Source organism: Pollicipes pollicipes, unplaced genomic scaffold (assembly GCF_011947565.3).
Source record: "Pollicipes pollicipes isolate AB1234 unplaced genomic scaffold, Ppol_2.1 Scaffold_7261;HRSCAF=8764_pilon_pilon_pilon, whole genome shotgun sequence".
NCBI lineage: Eukaryota > Metazoa > Arthropoda > Thecostraca > Pollicipedomorpha > Pollicipedidae > Pollicipes > Pollicipes pollicipes.
This window is the reverse complement of record NW_023597054.1, coordinates 45,855,143-45,874,760: the sequence shown is the minus strand read 5'-3', so window position 1 is coordinate 45,874,760 and position 19,618 is coordinate 45,855,143. Positions and strand designations below refer to the sequence as shown.

Sequence of the window (19,618 nt, the reverse complement as noted above, 5' to 3'; positions counted from 1 at the left end):
CAGTCAAATGTCCAACTGACTAAGCTTTTATATACTACGTTTTTGTGGTTACACGCATATGTTTTTTTTTTGTATCACTTGCGTTGCTGTTTGCGTCATTTTTATTTAGCGGTTTGCCAGAACAGATCACGCGTCTTTATCTTTACAGCTTTAAGGCAGTTTGTTGGTATGTGTGTTCTTTGCATACGGATGATGCAATGAACGTGCATGGCCTTTCACTCGCATTGATGCTGAAGTCAGATTTTATTCTAGCGTGCGGGTAATTTGACTTAAGTTCCGTTTACGCACCTACCCATTACCGAACGAGTTCAGTTCCCAGGATACATTTTGCGCACAAGCAACATAGATGATAGCTTTCCTTGTAATGCAGGTTTTACGTGCGTTGCTTTTATGCCGGTTTTTATTTCAGAGAAGTAACAACAGTTGAATGGCAAACGAAACTCGTGGCATCAATCGCCTTCCAAAACCATATCACCATTGATAGTCTATTTCTCTCACTCCTTTTGGCTCCAAGATTCTGATAAAATAATCATTCATCTATTAGATTGTATTGCACATTTATGCGTAGCCGGTCTCGTTTCACATGCTGAACAATCAGGCTTTTGCGGCGAGTACTGAAAGGGCTCAGCATCGTGCCTCAGCTCGGTGTTCGCCCTCTCTATCAGCTGCTGGCTGAAGTGCTGGAAGAAGGTATCGGTGCTGCACATCAGGTCCGGCACATGGACACATAAAATGTGCGCGAACCGCTGCCACTAAAGCGGTAGAACGGTAGAAGTGTCATCTATTGGTCAGTAGATGTATTAACTCCCGCTCGCCAGTACCATGGACACACCATGTCCCAACCAGCGCAATCGATAGTAAGCCTTACCCGCACTCGAAACATTTCACCACGTTTGCGGCAACTTTGTGATAGTCGGTACGATGTCGGAGGAGGATGACCGCTCCGAGGTGGACCAGCTTTATGCGACAAGAAACATTCAAGGTCCGTTGAGAACTGTCCAATGGGCATTGCCGGCCCACTGAATACCTTCAATGTCACACCATTAGTCACCTTACGAAAGTGTTCACTCGTTTAAACACATACATGTATATATATATATATATATATATATATATATATATATATATATACGTCTTAAGAATAGGATGTTAGAACTATATTTAGTAGTTTGTTATTAGTAGCCTTTTGACCGGCCCTGCGCGGTGGTCGGTCAAGTGCACGATAGTCACCGACCTGCAACAGCTAATTGGTCCGCTGCGCGAATGCCCAACGTAAGGGAAATTTTCTAACAAAAGTAACGATATGTCCACTGTTGTTAAGTCTTTTGGTCATTTCAAGGGGGACGGCGAGCGCAGGTTCCAAATTTTGGCTTTAAGATCATTGTATCAGCAAAAGCCGAGGCATCATCTGGAGAGCTTGCGACAATGTGGAGCTCTCTGGAGTGGGCTACCACTTGAAATAAGGCTTTTGATGCTCGCTATGGTGCTCCTGGAATTTGGTGCCGCTTGAAAATAATGGTCATGGCGTCCCCACGTAGAGGCCTGGTGCCCGTCCGCCAACGGAACCGATCTGAAACGCAGGCAGGACTTCTTAAAAGTGTGCGTGGAGAGAGGGGGGGGGGGGGGGGTGCGGAGCTCAGTGAGATTTCATGATAAGAAAACCGAAGATCACACGTTCGACTTGTTTGGATGCACACTTGTATGTTAAATGCTGGTGGATCTTGCTGTTTTGTCCAACCCAAAGAGCATGCTTCTTTTCAAGTATCTGTCAGGAGCCGCCAATGGTGTTACAAGACAAAAATGCTTCCTTTATGAGTGGCGTCCCCCCCCCCCCGGCCATGTTTATCTTCACCGACCTCCAGGATTTCGTCAAAGGAATGTGTGGGCATGCACAGTGCACATGCACAATGCACATGCACAAGGTGCGAGCACAGAAGCGTAGTTTCGCAAAATTAATTAGGGGGGGGGGGCTGAACAGCGCAAAATGACTCAGCTTGCCTCCGAAATGCATAAACAGACGGCTTCTTCTCGCATTTGAGCCACTATCTTTTTAGGTTTGTGGGGGCTGGAACCGAAGCTGAGCTGGAGAAGGGGGCTGAAACCCCTTCACACAGAATAGGAAACCACATCCCTGACTGGGCAACAAGAGTGGAGATCGCACTAAGGAGCATGCACAAAGTATTCGTCTCACACTGTTTAGTTGAAAAGCTGGGGACGGACGGGACGGAGCCGTTCTTGTTCGCGAACGTGTCGAAATCTCCCAAGCGATGTATCTTGCAACTTGCGTGCAACGCGCATGTGACCGCCTGACTGCCTGCAGCGCTGTGCTCAGGTTCTCACGTGGGGCGTGCGTTATCTGGCACGCAGTGGCCTTGTGATATTTTCAAGACGGAAGTCCCATATGAACGTTAAAAGGTACAATACAAAACCGTTGCGGTAACTGGCAGCTTCTGGCCCCAACCCGGCTATTGTCAAGCGACGCCCGATACATTTAGACCATGGCTGAAGCTGGATGGAGCCAGTCCAGAGGACAAACAACAAACGGTAAGACACTACCTTTACTTGGTACTGAACATATTATTGATATTGCCACATGTGTTTGTTTTACCCTGCATAGAGCTGTCCGTATACTTCCCACTTCTTCCTAATTGAAGCCCATCTGAAACTGTAGCGTTGTGTAAACGTCAAAATTGGATGCCATCCATGGAAACATCTTAGCAAGACGGTCCAATATGATCAACGGAAATAGGTCACATTTATCATTCATAGACAGTGGTTTGAGGCGCAAAAAGACATTTTTAAACGGAGAGGCGTGGCCTGACATGAACCGACCAGAGAAGAGTATACACATGATACACTTTCCATGCTGACGGCAAACGACAAATGTAACATGTGCACTGCCACGAAGTACTTAAACTTGAAATTTTAAGTGAGCTTGCAAGATCTCAACAGGCACATCGATGGCTAGAAGAACAGAGGAGGCAAGGCCACAGAGGGGGTAAAAAGGCTGGTGATCAGACGAGTCGTCATCATTTTTTGGAGGGCGCCTAGATGAGCATGTGCTCTGAAGCGCAATGCACCAACCGTTGCAGGGAAGTGGTTTCTTGTCCAGTTTGGGGGACCTCTATCCCCCTTAACTTTGAGAAGAAAGTGGTCTATATATTGGGCAAAATCCGTTTTGGGGAACATTTTGGGGTAGATGTAGCTGTTTTTCTCTCTTCGACCCCCTCCCCCCCCCCCCCTCCCAACGCCTTCTGCGAACTAAATGAACCTCCACGCCTGGGCATGACCCGTATTGAGGCGGAACAAGGCAGTGTCTGCTGCATTACTCAACTAACCCATGAGATGAATGCCTACTGGTCAGATATTGCGCGTGAGGTCCCGACTTGGTACATAGGCAGAGACGTACGCATATACTAGCCCTGGGGCGCGTGCTCCCTCCTTACCCAACGAGTGTCCTGTAATACGCTCTAGGCCAAACGTCGATAAAAAATATGATACACACCAGATACGATACACATCAGGTATGGTGTGTCTGCGGCGCACTCGTCCCTGTTTTCGGTGGATTTGTTGTTAGTTGTTCCCCTATCGCGCAACTCTGCGTACGCCCCTGTACATCAAACAGGTAATTTGACTCCACGAGATGGTTTCCTACTTAGTTGTAGAGGGGGTAAAGCCCCCCTGTCACCAGACTGGGCTCCGGCTCCCCCCCCCCCCCCCTCCCACACACACTTTGAGAGAAAAGAGGGCCAAATTAGGGAAAGCCCGTTTGTTGGCGAATTTCGGGGAAAGGCTTCACAGTTTTTTCACGGTTGAGCGCCTCGCCTCACTATGCCACACCATGCCCCTGTGTCGCACGGACTTAAATTCTCGACAAGAACGGACATAACAGGGCTGTTAGTCTCCCATAAGACCTGCAACCCAAGGTGACGAGCACGGGTGTAGCTTCCTAGTCAGTTGGGAGGCTCAAGCGTCCTCCCCCCCCCCCCCCCCCTCCTGAACTTTGGCTACAGCCCGTGACGAAAACACGGGTTTTTAGTTGGGGGCAGTATTTTCCAGGGACCTGGACAAAATGGGGCCTTCTCGCAGGGCTCCTTCTGCGCAGTGTCGTATTCAGTGGCGAGGGGCCCCCAGGGGCATGCGCCCTTTTATCTAATTGCTACGCAAATGATATCCACGGAAATTGGTGTCGGCAGTTCAAAATATCCAGAATGGGACCCTCTAATTATCCAATAAATTTGCTCATTAACCTAAATAAGGGACTCATGTTCCAGAAAAGGATTCCCGATTAACAGAGGGCCTCTTAATCCAGAACAGGAGGCTTAATCTTCACGAAATGTCCTAACCAAGTCTAGCCAAGGGTCCTCGCTATGCCAAAACAGGCATCCTGTTTAGGAACCGCGCCCATCGCATGCATGAAAGAGGTCTCATGTTAAACAAATGGGGCATCCTGAATAAAGAGGGCCTCATGACGCAGAAAATGGCCCCCATAGTTTATCAGGAGGACCCCGAGCCAACAAAAGGGTCTCCTCATCTCGAGCATTGGCTACCTCATTGACAAAGGTGGCCCATGATCCCAAACTGGTCTGTTGATGCATCGTAGGGTCTTCTAATCCTGATTTATTACTCTCTAGCTCAGTTATGGGGACATTCATGACCTGACTTTTGGTACTACACGAGAAGCTACTTTGTCTTCAGGTTGAGAGAAAGAAAAATACGGGAGGGGGGGGGGGCAAAATCATACATTCCTCCTTTCCGCCCCCCCCCCCCCCCCTTCCCACCCTCTGACACGTCAGGCCTGACTCCAGCAACCCCCCCCCCCCCCCGAAACAGGGAGGAGAGAGTGGTCCAAATCCGGGTATAAATTCGTTTTTTTGGTTTATTCTTGCACTGTTCTGCTCCCTTCCCTCTTCCACCCAGCTCATCTCTCGAAACTACGCCGCTGGTAATGAGAAGATAAAGTACCCCTGGTGCAAACTTGAAGTGCAGACATATTACGTTCGACAACATCGTAAACAAACATGCAACCGTCAAACAAAACTTTGTTTGAGTGGCGAGGAATTTCAGAGCTTCGCGGGAATTAGCAGCGGTCCGAAGCTCATGCATGGTGCTTGCACTACATTTGTGGTGAATTTTCAGGCAGTCATGCTTAATAAAGAGAATGTCCCAGATTTGAAGGTATCATCAGACATGGCGAAGTGAGCTCACATATACCATTGGTATAGTTTTAAGCGAAAAAGACGGCCCTCGACAACACAATTTGTCCACTTAAATATACTCTCCAATGCGCAATTGTTTGATTCCGTCATCGTACGCTGCACAACATTGATTGAGAGCCAACTAGCGGCCATTATGTTTGGAGACCGTGCTCAAAAACACCAGATATTAACGACTCGACAATCATATTCGTCTTGGCCTTGATAACTGCATGGCCATTGGAATGACAGGATTTGAGTGGCATTATAATGACGTCATGGATGCCTGGGTGAATTTGAAATAATCTGCACCAAAAGTTTTGTATCTTTGCGGGTATTTAGCTCAGAAACCACAAGGTTTACGTTTTGAAAATGGCCGGACAGTGAACTGCATCGAATGATTTTCAAGATGGCTATTTCAGTTCAAAATCCCATACAAATGTTAAGCACTTCCTTTAAATAATTCAAGATTTCAGTGCACGTGGGCAGGCACCTGTGCCATTCGTTTCCTGGTGAAAAGCTTCGGAGCATTCGGTGGCGCCCTCATGAATTGGTTTTATTTGAAAATGAACGAGGGACAAATGTGACCGGAACGAATGTTTTTAGCGCCCAGTCTCCGAACGGGCCACTCAAAGATTCCGTCAAAGGTTAAACATGAACTTTGTGCATGGGGCTCCTGTAGTTTCGTATCTCTTAAACATGAAGCTTCTGGGGCCCTTTGTGGTGCCTCTTGAGTTTGGTGCCCATTGAAAATGAAGGTTATGGACATGGAGCCGCAATGAAAGGTTTTCAGTGTCCTTTCGATGACTAGGTCGGTCTACGGGCTCATCAAAAGCGGGGAACACGGATACCGTAGTGCCCTTGGCACTTAGTGACTAAAAAAACACAATTTTGTCGTCTTTTGGTGTGCCCTTGGCATTCTGTGTTTTTTATTAAGGCTACATGTTCTTAATGACGGTTTTGGTTCCCCTTCACCGTAACATTTCGGTGCCACTTCGGGGTCTCAATACTTCATGACGGATCAACGGGGGGGGGGGGGAGGGAGGAGCGGGCACAAGCCCATGACCCCCTGCCTCAAGTGTCTCCACTTTCCCTTGGATGGTGAAAAGAGAAGGCTAGGCCAGTGGAAGATTTTAATTACCGATCAGATCGTGGTCCATAAGCACGGCCGTCAGCTGACGTCCCACAGTCGGCGAGCACGGCCTCTGCCTTCTGGAACCTCACGCACCTTTTTTCGTTACTGGGCTTGTCTCTGGCAGTCCTGTTAAAAAAGATGGTCCAATAGGTCCTTTTATATCAATCGTCGAGATAGTTTGAACCCACATTTTTCTCATTCCGGAAAGGACCTCCGCACGAAAAATATTTGTCTTCCTTCAGTCGTTGTGCGGATAATGTACATTATTTTCATTGTTTGAGTATGGCCTACAGCTTTACCTCACCATAACGTTACGCTGTACAAAATCACTTCTTCCTTTCTTGTTAAGCTTCTTTTGCACCCCATGGAAACTTCCTCTCCGCCATGCGTAACGTAATTTATGGACAGCCTCCTAATGCGCAGATATTACAATTGCAAGCTCATTTCTCAGAGAGCATGCTCTAATCTGTGCATATGAATCCTGACGAGTACAAGTTTTAGTTTGGAGTACTTATGCCTTCGGCAGTTCGTTATGATAATCCGTTAATGTAATCATAATAATCGTTCATAATAATAGTATTTCAATAAACAGGAGGCACAAGTTAAGTGGCGCTATGAAGCAAATATAGGTGATATTGCAAAAATTCAATGTCGTTTAGCGAGTACCTTCCGGCACATTGGCTGTCGATTATGACCATCATAAGAACTCCCAGCTGATAACAGAAGCCCCGAGGCCTTTCTTACTCGCATCAAAATAAAATATTTCCAAATTACTACTGTGTTCTGTAACTAGTTTTTCTGCAGAATTCGTGATCTGGAAAGCGGCCGCTGGCCAAGCGCAAATGTAAACAAATGAACACCTGGCGTCAGTTGATTTAGCTTTCATTGTTTCATACTCATCTCGATTACAGGTATCATCCTTACGCTGTGCTCATACATGATGGCAGGGAGCCCCTCAAACTGACAACTTGTATAAGGTCAACGCTGTCAAGATATTGTGGCATGAAAGGTCGGACGCTCTAAGACAGGAGCGGGTGTGTAAGACAGACAAGCTCAGGTGACTCAACAACACGTTTCCAACGTGGTGACGGCTATGACTTCAATACTCGTATTGAAGGAACAGCATCAAAAGGAGCTATCTGAAACGACTGGTGTGCAACCACAAAGACAGGTGACTCAATGTATGGAGTTAAGATGGGAATCTGAAGCCTACGGAAAACGAGTGGGAATGTGCTGAATGTCGAAAGTTGAAAGATGGAAGAGGATCACGATGAACGAGCCGTCGCTTTTATTCCAAGTTAGATATCAAAACAAAGCAGGGACATGCCAAAGCAAGGCAGCAAAATATGAGCCCCACGCTCCGGTTTAACTGTACGAAAACGCTGCCGCCGGGATTGGACTGACGAATATGTGCAGTGCCCGGGTCCGCCAAGGTAAACTACGCGCCATGACGCGACGCATGGGGCCACGTGCAGAACGAAGTTCATCCCCTTGAAAATATTAACGGATACTGCACAAATGACTTGACACAACGGCAACAGACACCTGGCAAGACTTGTCGCATCACATCATGATCAGCCCAGAGGATTACAAGAGCTAATTATTAAGACGACAGTGACAGTACCCACCAGTTTCGTCATTATCGAGACATGTGACAATGCACACCAGTTTCACAACTGGAAATGCTCACAGCTTGCATCCCGGGCCAACTCTGCGGAGCGCTGCAGAATGTTTGTCTGTGTGCACGAGGATGGCTTGAGGATGGGAGACGAACGAAAGCAATGGGCACATTGCGAGGAAGTAGACGGACACGCCCGGAACGCAGTACAGTTAATTCGGGGAGTGTATTTAACTGTAAAGAAGCTCCTCAATTGCTTTAATTTTAACCTTTATATTCGGCGTTGATTTGGGTTACTGCAATAATACCGCAAGGTAAATGGAAACCAATTATTGACACACGCAAAGGCCGCAGTTACTCCTGACATGTCTCCACCACGACAGGTAACATATCGATCTTCTTGGAAATATTATCCTTGAAACGAGGACGTTCAACTTGCACCCATCCGCTACGAGCAGCACAGTCGCACGTCCGGCAGCTACGGCAACCCAGCCACGCTTCTGCCAGCCTTCTGCCAGACCCACGAGCTCAGCCACGGTGCCGCCTGTTACAGGGCAGCAAAGAAGTCCGCTTGGCTAAAAAAGACATGTATTGCATTCATGTCATAAAAATTGCCATCAGCTCTTTCGCCAGTCCCCGCATGACCAGCGATCGCTCTGAAAAGATATCGGAATAAAAAAGATCTGTACACGGTGTCTTTTCGTTTCCTATTCTCATTTGATTTCATGGTAACATTACGTACGTCGAGCGGAGGCATACGGAAGACGACTCGGCAGGTGGTAGGTACAAGCACTGGCGATATTTAGACTACTTTGGACGCGCCGCACCATAATTTGTGTAACACAAGAAGACCCGAAGGCGGATGAAATCTAGCGTCATAAGCTGACCGCGTGCCACGCCAGCCCACAGCGCCGGTGCCTCCCTCTATTGAGCTCGCCGAGTCTACAAGTTCATGTCGATGCCACCAAAGCAAACACATCGCGCTGACGCCGCCGCGAATTTTGCACACCGTCGGTGGCGGCCACGCTTCACGCGAGTCCGGGCGCGCCAAGAGCGCCGTCGCGGCTGTGCGCCAGTCCGCCAGTGGCCCTCCGCCGGCGCCGTCGGCCGGCGCACAACCTCCGCACACACGGCAGGGCCGGCGAGATCGGCACGTCCCAGTGGGAGCCCGCCGCGCCGCCGGCCGCGCGGCGCGGCGGCCCCATCACTGCCGTCGCCGGTAGGTCCGTGTATCACAAATTTTCCAGGAGTAGGGATACCGCCCTGGAACGGAGGAAAACACGCTGACAGAAAAGGAGAGGTTTTAAACATTGCGGCAAGTGGCCGCGGCGGGCCCGGTCTGCAACACAATTTTATTTGGCATCTGGCCTCATAATAACAGCGCACAGCCCGGCAGCTCTGCAAGTCATTGGCAAAACTGCGTGATATGAAGTCGACACAGGGCCGCGAGTTCACGCGACGAAATCTAGATCCATACCACCCACCTTTAAAGAGACGAATGCCTGCTAGTTTAATGGATGACAACGGCCATACCATTTGGTGTATCATGATGTCTAGCATTCCTCTTGACTTCTCCTTACGCACCGCGACACTTTCTTCTTGAAGTTCGGGAAATCCTCTCGCCATTCCTTCTGCAAACAAAAACGGGATGGTTCATAAATTAAGCTAGGAAAATGTTACTTACAAAGCCACGGTTGTATCATTGGTGATCAAAGAAGACATTTATTTCCTTGGACGATACGCTGGTCTCCGGAAATAGTAACGTTCAAACACAGGGCCAACCTAACTTCGAACAGCAACACTTTTCGTGCATCACCATATAGTTATGCTGTCGTTTATTGGTGTTTTCGAGCGCGTCGACTGCAATGGTCATTTTGCGCCCATTACCATATGGTTAACATTTAACTTTCATACAGGGTGGAGAGGGCCTAAGTCTCCTCCCCACCGTTTCCGCGGCCACGGTTTGTCACAAGTTAGCGCAAGCTCGACACAACGCACACCACTGAGAAACACCACAAACGCACACCGCGCCAGTTCTGTTCTGGCTGCCATCACGGGCTACCGTTCATGGTGGCTAGTACGTGTCCAACGCCGAACGGCTCTGGTCTTTACGTAGCCACTGGACGGCATCCCTCTCCCATGCCGCTTGGAGCTCTCCTCCGTCTGGATGCTTGCATCGACCGCCAGCATGCATTTGAAAGCCTCCCTGTGCTGCAATGCATTCAGTATCATAGCTTCATCCTCCTGCTAATATTGTACTCTCCGCGCCTTCTCAGGTGGTCACGTCAGGTGAGGTCGTTATTCTTCTTCAGAAGAGGTTACCGGCAACAAACCTCTTCTGTTTGCCAGGATGTCCTTTAGGTTTGCCCGGATGAGTAATGCCTTGCTTTCTGTATTCCACTGGAAGCTCAGTGTTCTCAGCGCAAAACAACAGGTATCAAAATAGCCCAGGTGCTCAGGTTCCAGGAGTGAACATTTCTTTCTACAGCAATCGCCTGAATGATCCTGACGCTGTTAGACACCAACCCTGGCCTTGGTCTGACTGGCGTTGGTCTGACGCCAACACCGGCAGTCACTCACTGGGTACGCACATGCAACACTAAGGAATGAGTCGCACGAAGCAGCGCTTGCTCTAATGTTGTGGCTACCACGTGCTTTTTGAAACGAGGTTGTCTCTTAAAGTAGGTGTCTGGCCGACGGTAGCAGTCAGCTTTTGAACAAGCACACTAAAATCTGCTGCATGCAAACCCGGGCCATGTTCTTGTCCTCGCCGCTTGATAAACGTGCAGCGCGTTCAACGGCAACAAACGGAACCTGGCTCGTCTGAGTTCGCGACCCAGCAGCGCCCTGCTTCAGGCGCGCAAGTGTGTCAGCCAATAGGTGTTTATACTCGACGGCTCCACAGCCGGCCTCGTCGAGGTCGCACGAGGAGACATGACGCCTGTCCGCAAACGCCCAGACACACAAAGACAGCCGGAGGCCAGTGCGTAACATGACGCAGCAGCGCCTCGGCGACGTCCATTGTTTGCTGCGCCACCGCTTCAGTCAGTCGGGCGATTCATCGGCCCTCGCTGCGGGGCGACCATCGGTCAACAGAGGGGTGGGTGGGCCGGTGGGGACAGCCGTGCAAGCATTAAGCGTCGGGCGTGGAGTCGCGTGGGCCACAGGCACCTATGAATCACGACCGGCGTCGGCGCTCCGACCCCGGCCGTGCCGTTCAGCACTCCTAAAGAGGCGCATCGAGTCGGGCCGCCTATCGACGATCTGACGGCGATGAGGGACCTGCTCTGGGACGACCTGCTGGCACCCCGGCACGCTTCCACGGCCGGAATGCGAGCGCTCTCCCTCCCGGCTTGGCGATTTCGAGTCGCCCCTGGCGCCAGGTAACAGTGTCCGACCACACCCGGCTTTGGGTGTCGGTCACGGTCAGCCCCGCCCGCCGTCGTTCCTGTGACGTCACACCGGGAGTCCTGACGTGCGACGAACCGTCCGGCGTCGCCTGTCCAGTGACGTCCCAGTCGGTGGCCGGGGGCGAGGGGGACAAGTCCCGCAGCGGCCGCCGCCCGGACGTGGTGGTCGGGCTTCCCTGGGACAGCCCGGAGGGGCGCCGGCGGAGCCCGTGCTCATGCTCCGGGGGTGGCCAGTGTTCGTGAGATGGTGATGCCGCGCTCACCGTTCCCGGGGGAGGAACCCCTGGCGACGCCACGGCTCACTCCGATTGCGCACACAGCAGGTGAGGGAGCAGTTGCGGCGCGCGCTGTTGTCGACAACATGTCTCCGAGACCGTGATAAGCCTGCGTTCGGCGAAGTTCATGAAGGAAAATGTGTATCGTCCCTGCAACGCAGCCAAAATGAGTATAGGTGCAGGATAGTTGGGAATTCCAGGAAACCAACGGCACGGAGGGCAGTCCGGTCTCTCACTCCCTCTTCGGACAGCTTATCTCCACGGCTGATGGCCCATTGACGGCATGCCATTGGGGTCCAACATGTCGAGATTCTCAAGGCCCGTTTCCCCACATGCACCCACGAGGACATCCCTCCAAAGCTTAAGTTTTACGGAGAACGATTGAGACGAGGCTTTCGTAGCATGGATAGTTGTTCCAACTATCGTGCTCGTCCAGTCAGCTGCTATGTACACATCGTTTTGGCCCGTTCATTCTCAGGCCGTCGTCAGGTCCTGGAAAGGAGTGAGTAGCGCTGAGGTTTCATGCATGTACGCGTCGCAAGCCCAATTTTCTCCTTGCGTTTGCTGGGATTCGAGCCAGGGTCTTCATGTTACGATTCCAGCATTGAGCTAACCGGCAAAGGAAATCTCTCGGTGCTGGAATATCCTTAAATCAACCTCGTGGAAGGATTAGGAGGCATATAAGGCTGACTGTCCGTGTTCTTGCTGCCTCCCTGATTTCATAGCTTTGCAGCATTGCTCTCTATCCATTATGGCGTCTCATCCCATGCTGGTTGGTGGTTGCCTTCCGATCCTGCATACTTTGCCACGCCAGACCTCAGCGTTTCATTCCGAATGGTTGCCTTTCCGTGTTTTTCCTGTTGACCGACAGCGAGCGACTTGTTTCCAAACAGCTGAACGCCATGTCGCACATGCAGCCCTCAGTAAAATCCCAAGATGTCGGTAGGCTGATTTGGTAAGTGCTGTCTGGAGCGTTTAGCAACTTCTGAAGACTGTCCTGATGTTACATCGTCTAGAACTTCTCCTGATTTCATCTGACAAGCCTTCGTAAACACATGGTACCGTTGCTTTTTTATTTTTGCTGCCCTCCTTCAGCAAGTTCAGCAAGTTTTTGGGCTCCTGGTCTATGAAGCAGCAGGGGGACCTGTCCCTGAAGAACGTCTGGGTTAGGTGGTATACTCAAATCTTCCCAACTGTGCCATCAAAGCTAATGATATTTGTACAATGGAGGTATTCCACGACACCTCTTCGCAAAGTGTTCGGCTGGTTTGACTAGCTACAAGCTATGACAGCATGTCCGCCGACTAGGTCAGGGCACATGGGCTCCCAGGTCCGGGGATCGCCGGCGGCCAGAGCAGCATCGCAGGTCAAGATCAGCGCGGGCTGCTCTTGACCGTGCAGCCGGACGACCGCTTGTAAGACCACGGCTACCTCCTATCAGACTACCGCCAGACCTGCCGCCGAGACGCTCGGCGACCTTGTGTTCCGCTGGTCTGGATCGACCCTCAGTCGAGGCGCAGCTGCTGGCGGCGTCCGCTGACGCAGCGCCACTCGCGGATACGCGCACCAAAGTTCCTTCCAGGAGCCTCCGAGGAGCCGCGTTCGGACGGACCTTCCTGTCGGCGACGCTGCCGATTACGTGCGTATTTGCTGCGCGGTGTCTTGGGTCATTAACAAGGTAACCCGTGCTGCAGACGCCGCCATGCCGACGCTGACGCCGCTGACATCGCCGACACCGCTGACGCCGTTGGCGGCCGACCTATCGGAGGACGAAGACGTACTGCAGGCACTGCCACATGGTCAGCTATCCAGCCAGCTCCTGTCGCGCCAGATGGACCAGATTGTGCGCCGCTCCGTCAGCCGCAAGGACGAAATCAAGCGTGAAACGCCAGCGGCCGGCACCAGTCAGCAGCAGCGCCTCTTCAACGCCTGCCTCACGGGCGACACGCAGCTGGCGACCGCCGCACTCGACGCCGGCGCCGACCCCAACGCCGACATGCGCGCCGTGTCCAAGACATCACGGAAGCGAACGCGCCTGGACGGCGACAGTAGACAGCCGCACGCGCGCCTGCGCTCGCCACGAGGTCAGCAGACATTGCCCAGCCTGCTGCGGCCCAATATCCTGCTTCACCTGGTGGCGTCGCTGGGCGACTACGACATGCTCGACCTGCTGCTGCAGCGCGACGCCGACCCAGCTATGTCCGACGCAGTCGGCGACACGGCGCTTCATGTGGTCAGTCGTGTGCACCACCCAATCGACGTGACCATCGAGCTCGTGCGGCTGCTGCGCGAGGCCGACGCGCCGCTGGAGGCGACGAACATGGCTGGCCTGACGCCGCTGCATCAGGCGGCCGCTGCCGGCAATACGGCCGCTCTACTCACCCTGGCCGAACTGGGTGCCCGCTGCGCCTGCCAGAACGCACGCGGCAACACGCTGCTGCACGCAGCCGTCGCTTCGGGCTGCGCCAGCACCGTGTCGGCGGCGCTCGACCGGCTGCCGGCCGCGGCGCTGCACCAACCTAACAAGGCCGGTCGCACGCCGTTGCAGCTGGCCACGAACCGCGAGACTGTGCGACTGCTGTTGGTGGCCGGGGCGCGTGGAGACGAGCCCACCACACTGACGCTGCTGCAGAACGTGCCTTCGGCCGTACCAGACGTGCTCGAGCACTACATGACCACCAACAATCGGCCGCTGGACGGCTCCGAGCTCGAGGTGTACTTGGACTACATGCCGTTCTGGGACGCCGCGCGCCAACAGCCGGCGCCCGAGACAGGCGTACTCCGAGCCATCGTCGACGCCGACCAGGACGAACTGCTCAAACACCCTCTGGTCGAGACGTTCCTGCACATCAAGTGGTTGCAGGTCCGTCGCTTCTTCATCTTCAGCTTCGCGTTCTACGTGTGCTTCGCGCTGCTAGTGACGGGCTACGGAATGATGTGTGTTATGCAACCGTACGCGGCAGCGACGAAGGTGCTGGCCTGCATCTCCGGTACCCTCACCATCGCCGCCACCATCCGCGAGATATTCCAGCTGCTGTACAGCTGGCGGCTGTACGTAGGCAGCGTTGAGAACTGGCTGGAGGTGGTGATCATTGCACTCAACTCGGCACTGCTCATCGGCCGTAACTCTTACGGCGGTTGGGTCCACCATGTCGTCGCCTGGCTCATTCTGACCGCCTGGATGGAGCTGACACTTATGGTGGGCCGCTTCCCCAGCATCGGCATATACATACATATGTTTATCCGCGTCGCTCAGAACCTGGTCGGCTTTCTTCTCGTCTACTCGCCGCTACTGGTGGCGTTCGCACTCAGTTTCCAGGTGCTGTTTGGCGACAAAGCCGCTTTCCAAACCATCCCAGTGGCGCTCATCAAGACGTTCGTCATGATGATGGGGGAGTACGAATATGACGGCATGTTCACCAGCAACAACGCGCTTCTCTACCCTGGTACGGCTCACCTCATCCTTATCCTGTTCATCGTCAGCATGTCGATCATCACCGTCAACCTGCTGATCGGTCTCACTGTCAACGACATCCAGGGCCTGTTCAAGACGGCCGGCGTACAACGACTACGCATGACTGTCATCCAGATCCTCTTCATCGAGTCGGTCATCTACTCCAAAGTCCTGCATACGGTGCTTCGCTCGCGCATCTGTCGGCGCATGCAGGCCAAAGTAACGCTGCTGCCGAAGCTGTTGTTGCGCCAGGTGGACAAGCGCCTGTCGGGCCAGCCGGCAGCGGACACCACCTGCACGCCGGCAGACAAGACCGAGAACGGTAACGGCAACGGCGAAGCCGACGACGGCGAGCGTATCCTGCGCGCCACCTTCCGCCCCAACGCCAAGGGTCGCGCGCGGCTGTACCGAACGACCGAGACGGGCGAACTGCGCCCGTCTCGATACACCATGCACGACTGGATGCAGCGCAACATGCTGGCGCTGTTGCGCGGCCGCGCGGCCGACGCCGACCGCGAGACCCGCGAACAGCTGCTGCAGGCCGAGATACTGGCGTCTGTGCGCGCCAAGACCGGCGAGCTCGGCCCGCTCTACGAGGTGCCTGAGGCGGAGCTAGGGCCGGACAGCGCGCCCGCCTCCGACCGCCAGACATCAGCCGTCCGTAACGTCAACGGAGACCGGGACGAGCAGACTGAGCCAGAGGGCGCCGGTCGCAGCAGGAGCGGCGGTCGCATTCGCCGCAAGAACGCTCTGGCCAGCCGCGACTCGCTGGAGGAGCTCGGCCAGAAGCTGGACACGGTGCTGGCCACCGTGGCCGAGGTGTCGCTCAAGATGGGTATCATCGAGCGTCGCCTCAACCTGACCAGCCCGCCGCGGCTCGACACATTTTACTCGGTTTGAGCGCTGCTGGCTGTCTCGCCCCCCCCCCCCCCCCTTCCCCGAGCTCCGACCCAGCCCGGGGTCACAGAGGACCAGGCTGGGACGGCAGCTGCACGGCAGAGCTGCACCACTAGCCAGTTCCTCAGGCGAGGGACGGCAGGCCGAACGAAGTGAGCGAGATCGGCACACAGGACTGAGCGTGATAGACGCCATGAACATGGTGTAGTTTCATGAAGAAGAGGCCATATCGAGCGTGAAATGCGTACATTGATGTGTGGTGTTGTACTGCTTCCGTGTGCCGAGCCGCTCAGTTAAGAGGTTTTTGTGCCCTTGACGACGGAGGTGGTTTCGAACCAGTACCCGTTTCATAGCCGCCCGGTTCACCATACGATGCATGACTCAAACGCATGGCTCAAAACGCGTTGTGTAAGAGAGAAAGTTGCATTAAGTAGGTATGACACGTCTCAGTAAGATATGTATCAGTAAGCTGTTCAAAACACTACGCACCATAGCGTGATCGAATACTATGCTGGTGCAACGGCTGAAAGATGGCTCAACAATGCTGGTTTTTCCCTGCATATTGGTCGGGATGAGAAATCATTGCGATACGCGGCAATACGTCCGTACAGCTGTGGTACAACGAAGGCTACAGCTGATGTACGGCACTCGCAACGTGCCTTTATTACGCAAAACACCGATCCGAAGTTGCTTTACAATCGCGCCGGTTAAATGCGATACGTTCGAGCAACGCATAGACGGACCAATGTGTGCAGGCGATGTTGAATGACACAGCTGCTGTGTGTCCAATGATAAACTATTTCATCCTAACGGGTCCATACGTTCAAAGGGAGCCCTTCGCGACCGTAGCGCGGCAGACAGCCGCTTCAGCCGCCGTCGGGGCAGCTGCGGTGGGCCGTCGCCGCCGCACCACACCGCACGTCCGCCGTTCGTGGCCGGGCGACGTGGTCCCCTCGTGACGTGGACAGGCCCGCCGCGCCGCGGCCTTGGAGCAGCGCGATGAATAACTCGGGCTGGGCCGTTATCGGCCTGGCCGGCAGCGCGGTAACGAAGCAACGACACAACAGCGGCGGCGGCGGCGCTGCTCGCCCGCTAGGCTGGGCCGGGCAGCCGGAGGCGCCCGCCCACTGTACGCCGCCGCGGGACAGGGGCCACGGGCGGCACAGGCGGGAGGGGCCCACCGGCAAACGTCTGGGGACGTGGCCAGCCGTGACCAGCGACGCTGAAGGCCTCAGAACTGTACTGACAAACCGCGAGAGATCAAAGCTCCATTTTCGATGGGCCTCTGTGCAGCGGGACACCGATCCCACCTGAGCAAACTATTAATATACTATTACAATAGTATACATTATATATACTACTAAACATACCAACTTCTGATACGGAGACATTTACAAAATTTAACAGGGTGTCCTGAAATTGATCAACCTCTAGCTGGTACTTATTCACCTTTCTCGCAGTATCACAAGGCCTAGGAAACTTTGGCAGGACCCCGCCCCCGGGCAATATCACGCATCCGTTAGTTCAGTGACCCTGCCGGATGACATGACCCGGGCCACGATGGGGGCGACGGAGACCACTTCCACGAGGTACCCCGAGCGCGCAAGCCCAGTGTCAGCCGTGGCCAAAGCGCGCCTGTTGTCGACCTGCTGCCGCGCGGCTGGTGTATCGGGCGGAGATATGACCTGAGGTTAGGTCGCCGACAACCTGTTGTTAGCGTAACATTAGTAACACCGAATGTTGGGTTTTTCGCGGCCGTAAGGAACAGCTCCTGGAAAACAGTACCGGTCCCGGGAGAAGGAGTTCGGTGAACATGGTAACCCACATCATTATCGCAAAGTCCCCCTAAAAATTGGTCATTTTACAAGAAAACCGTCCCACAGGCTGATGACAAAGCAGGACCAGATGTCGAAGTTGGTGGTGCAGGTATTTGAAAACGTGTCTACACCTGAAGCCACTCAAACCGCACCGGCAGCCAAAATCCAGGGGCCAGCAAACCCCAAAAACCTATAGAACGCGCTTTGTCGTTGAAAACCGCAAGCATACACAGAGTGCCTATCAAATAAAAGTTGCTACCCGAATACAGTCGCGCAAAAAAACGTCAAACTTGTGTGAGGGGTGCGAGGAAGTTAAAGGACATTGCAAGCATCTTATCTTGCAGCCGGCCTGTGACATTTCCTTCGAAGTTGGCACATCCAATCACCGACCGATGCCCCTCAGACTGAATGAAGAAACCCTAAGGGCCTTTAAAAAATGGGAAATCCAAATGCACTCAAAAACCTACATGACGATGTGGGTGTGCGGTTTTTTTTACCTATTAGACTAAAACCAACCTGAACCTGATGGCCAATGGCATTCTTTTGGCACACTGGTGGGTATCGATCGATGGTCCGACGTGCTCATCGGTTAGAAAAAAATGGGCCCAATCAGTCCCATTGTTAGAAGTAACGTGAGCCTAGCTTTACAGGCATTGGGCATGTCAAAAACCTTTTTGGAAAAAATGTCGATGTTTTTTCCCATGTGAAAGATAACTCTCCTTCGGACCCTTCCTTAGCGTTGCAATAGTTGGATAGCTTATTTTGGAATGCTACTTTTTAACGGATTACGAAGGACATAATGTGCGTCACTTTTTGGTGTGTGCAATCCCTCTAAACTGAACCAAACTTCCTGAAGTGGAAATAATTGTCATCGAGTTGGCGGCAAATACGGCGAAACGGTGGATCCCACCCAAAGTAACGACACTCTCCAGCTAGCTAAATGCTCCCAAGCCTGGATATATTCAGCCCTGGCGCAGATGAGGCTTAACGTGCTCAGAACGTAGCAAAACCTTTGTCCGGACTTGTGATCCGTCCATAATGTTGCCAATTACTCCGCATGACTACCACGGACCGAGCTCCCAGCCGAGCGTGCTTAGCGGAGCAGCAGGGAAAACTTGATAATAAAAACTTCTTCTAAACTTCTGATGACATTCTTAATATGATATTATATATATATATATATATATATATATATATATATATATATACTTACATAATACAACATGACATATGAATATTCTTAATATGATATGAAATTCTAATGATATTCTTAATAATGATATTCTTAATAATGATATTCTTAATAATGATATTCTTCTACTGACCATAGCCTAATCCAGTACGCAATCAAGGCAGAACAAAAAGCGATTTGGTGAAGATTCTGGCATTATTATCTTGATTTAAAGTGCTCCGACGGAAAATAATTAAGGCGCTGTGTATGACACAGTAACCTAAAGCAGGAGTCGGCAAGGGCCACTTTAATGCCACCAACTGCCATTGGAGTAAGTGATTTACTCACTGTCAGATGTGCGACCGACAGGCCGCATCACCACATACTCTGGTACATCTTGTGCTTCTGCTTAACAAAACCGGCCAAGCCCGAGCGAGAGCCAAACGGAATTTGTGAAGCTCTTGCGGTTCAAACCATCTGGAACGGATCCAGTATTGACGCCGACAGTACCGAAATGATCCATGGTCCTGTTGTGCTTTGTCCGCACATGCATGACCGTGTGATGCACTGTCCCAGCTGACTATGTGAGCTTCGGCCAGACAGTGCCCGCTAAGTCCGGTAAGGTAAGCACTTCTCCGGCATGAAA

The 19,618-nt window shown here is 52.5% G+C and overlaps 1 protein-coding gene across 1 annotated transcript; it reads left to right on the top strand.

The window, feature by feature from the left end:
• The first annotated feature begins 11,489 nt into the window (after positions 1 to 11,489).
• On the top strand, positions 11,490 to 16,744 carry LOC119111515 (transient receptor potential channel pyrexia-like). Its single transcript, XM_037235331.1, has 2 exons — positions 11,490 to 11,681; positions 13,328 to 16,744. The coding sequence occupies exons 1-2, from the start codon at positions 11,603 to 11,605 to the stop codon at positions 15,985 to 15,987; spliced, it is 2,739 nt and encodes a 912-aa protein (XP_037091226.1). The 5' UTR covers positions 11,490 to 11,602; the 3' UTR covers positions 15,988 to 16,744.
• The last annotated feature ends 2,874 nt before the right edge of the window (positions 16,745 to 19,618 follow it).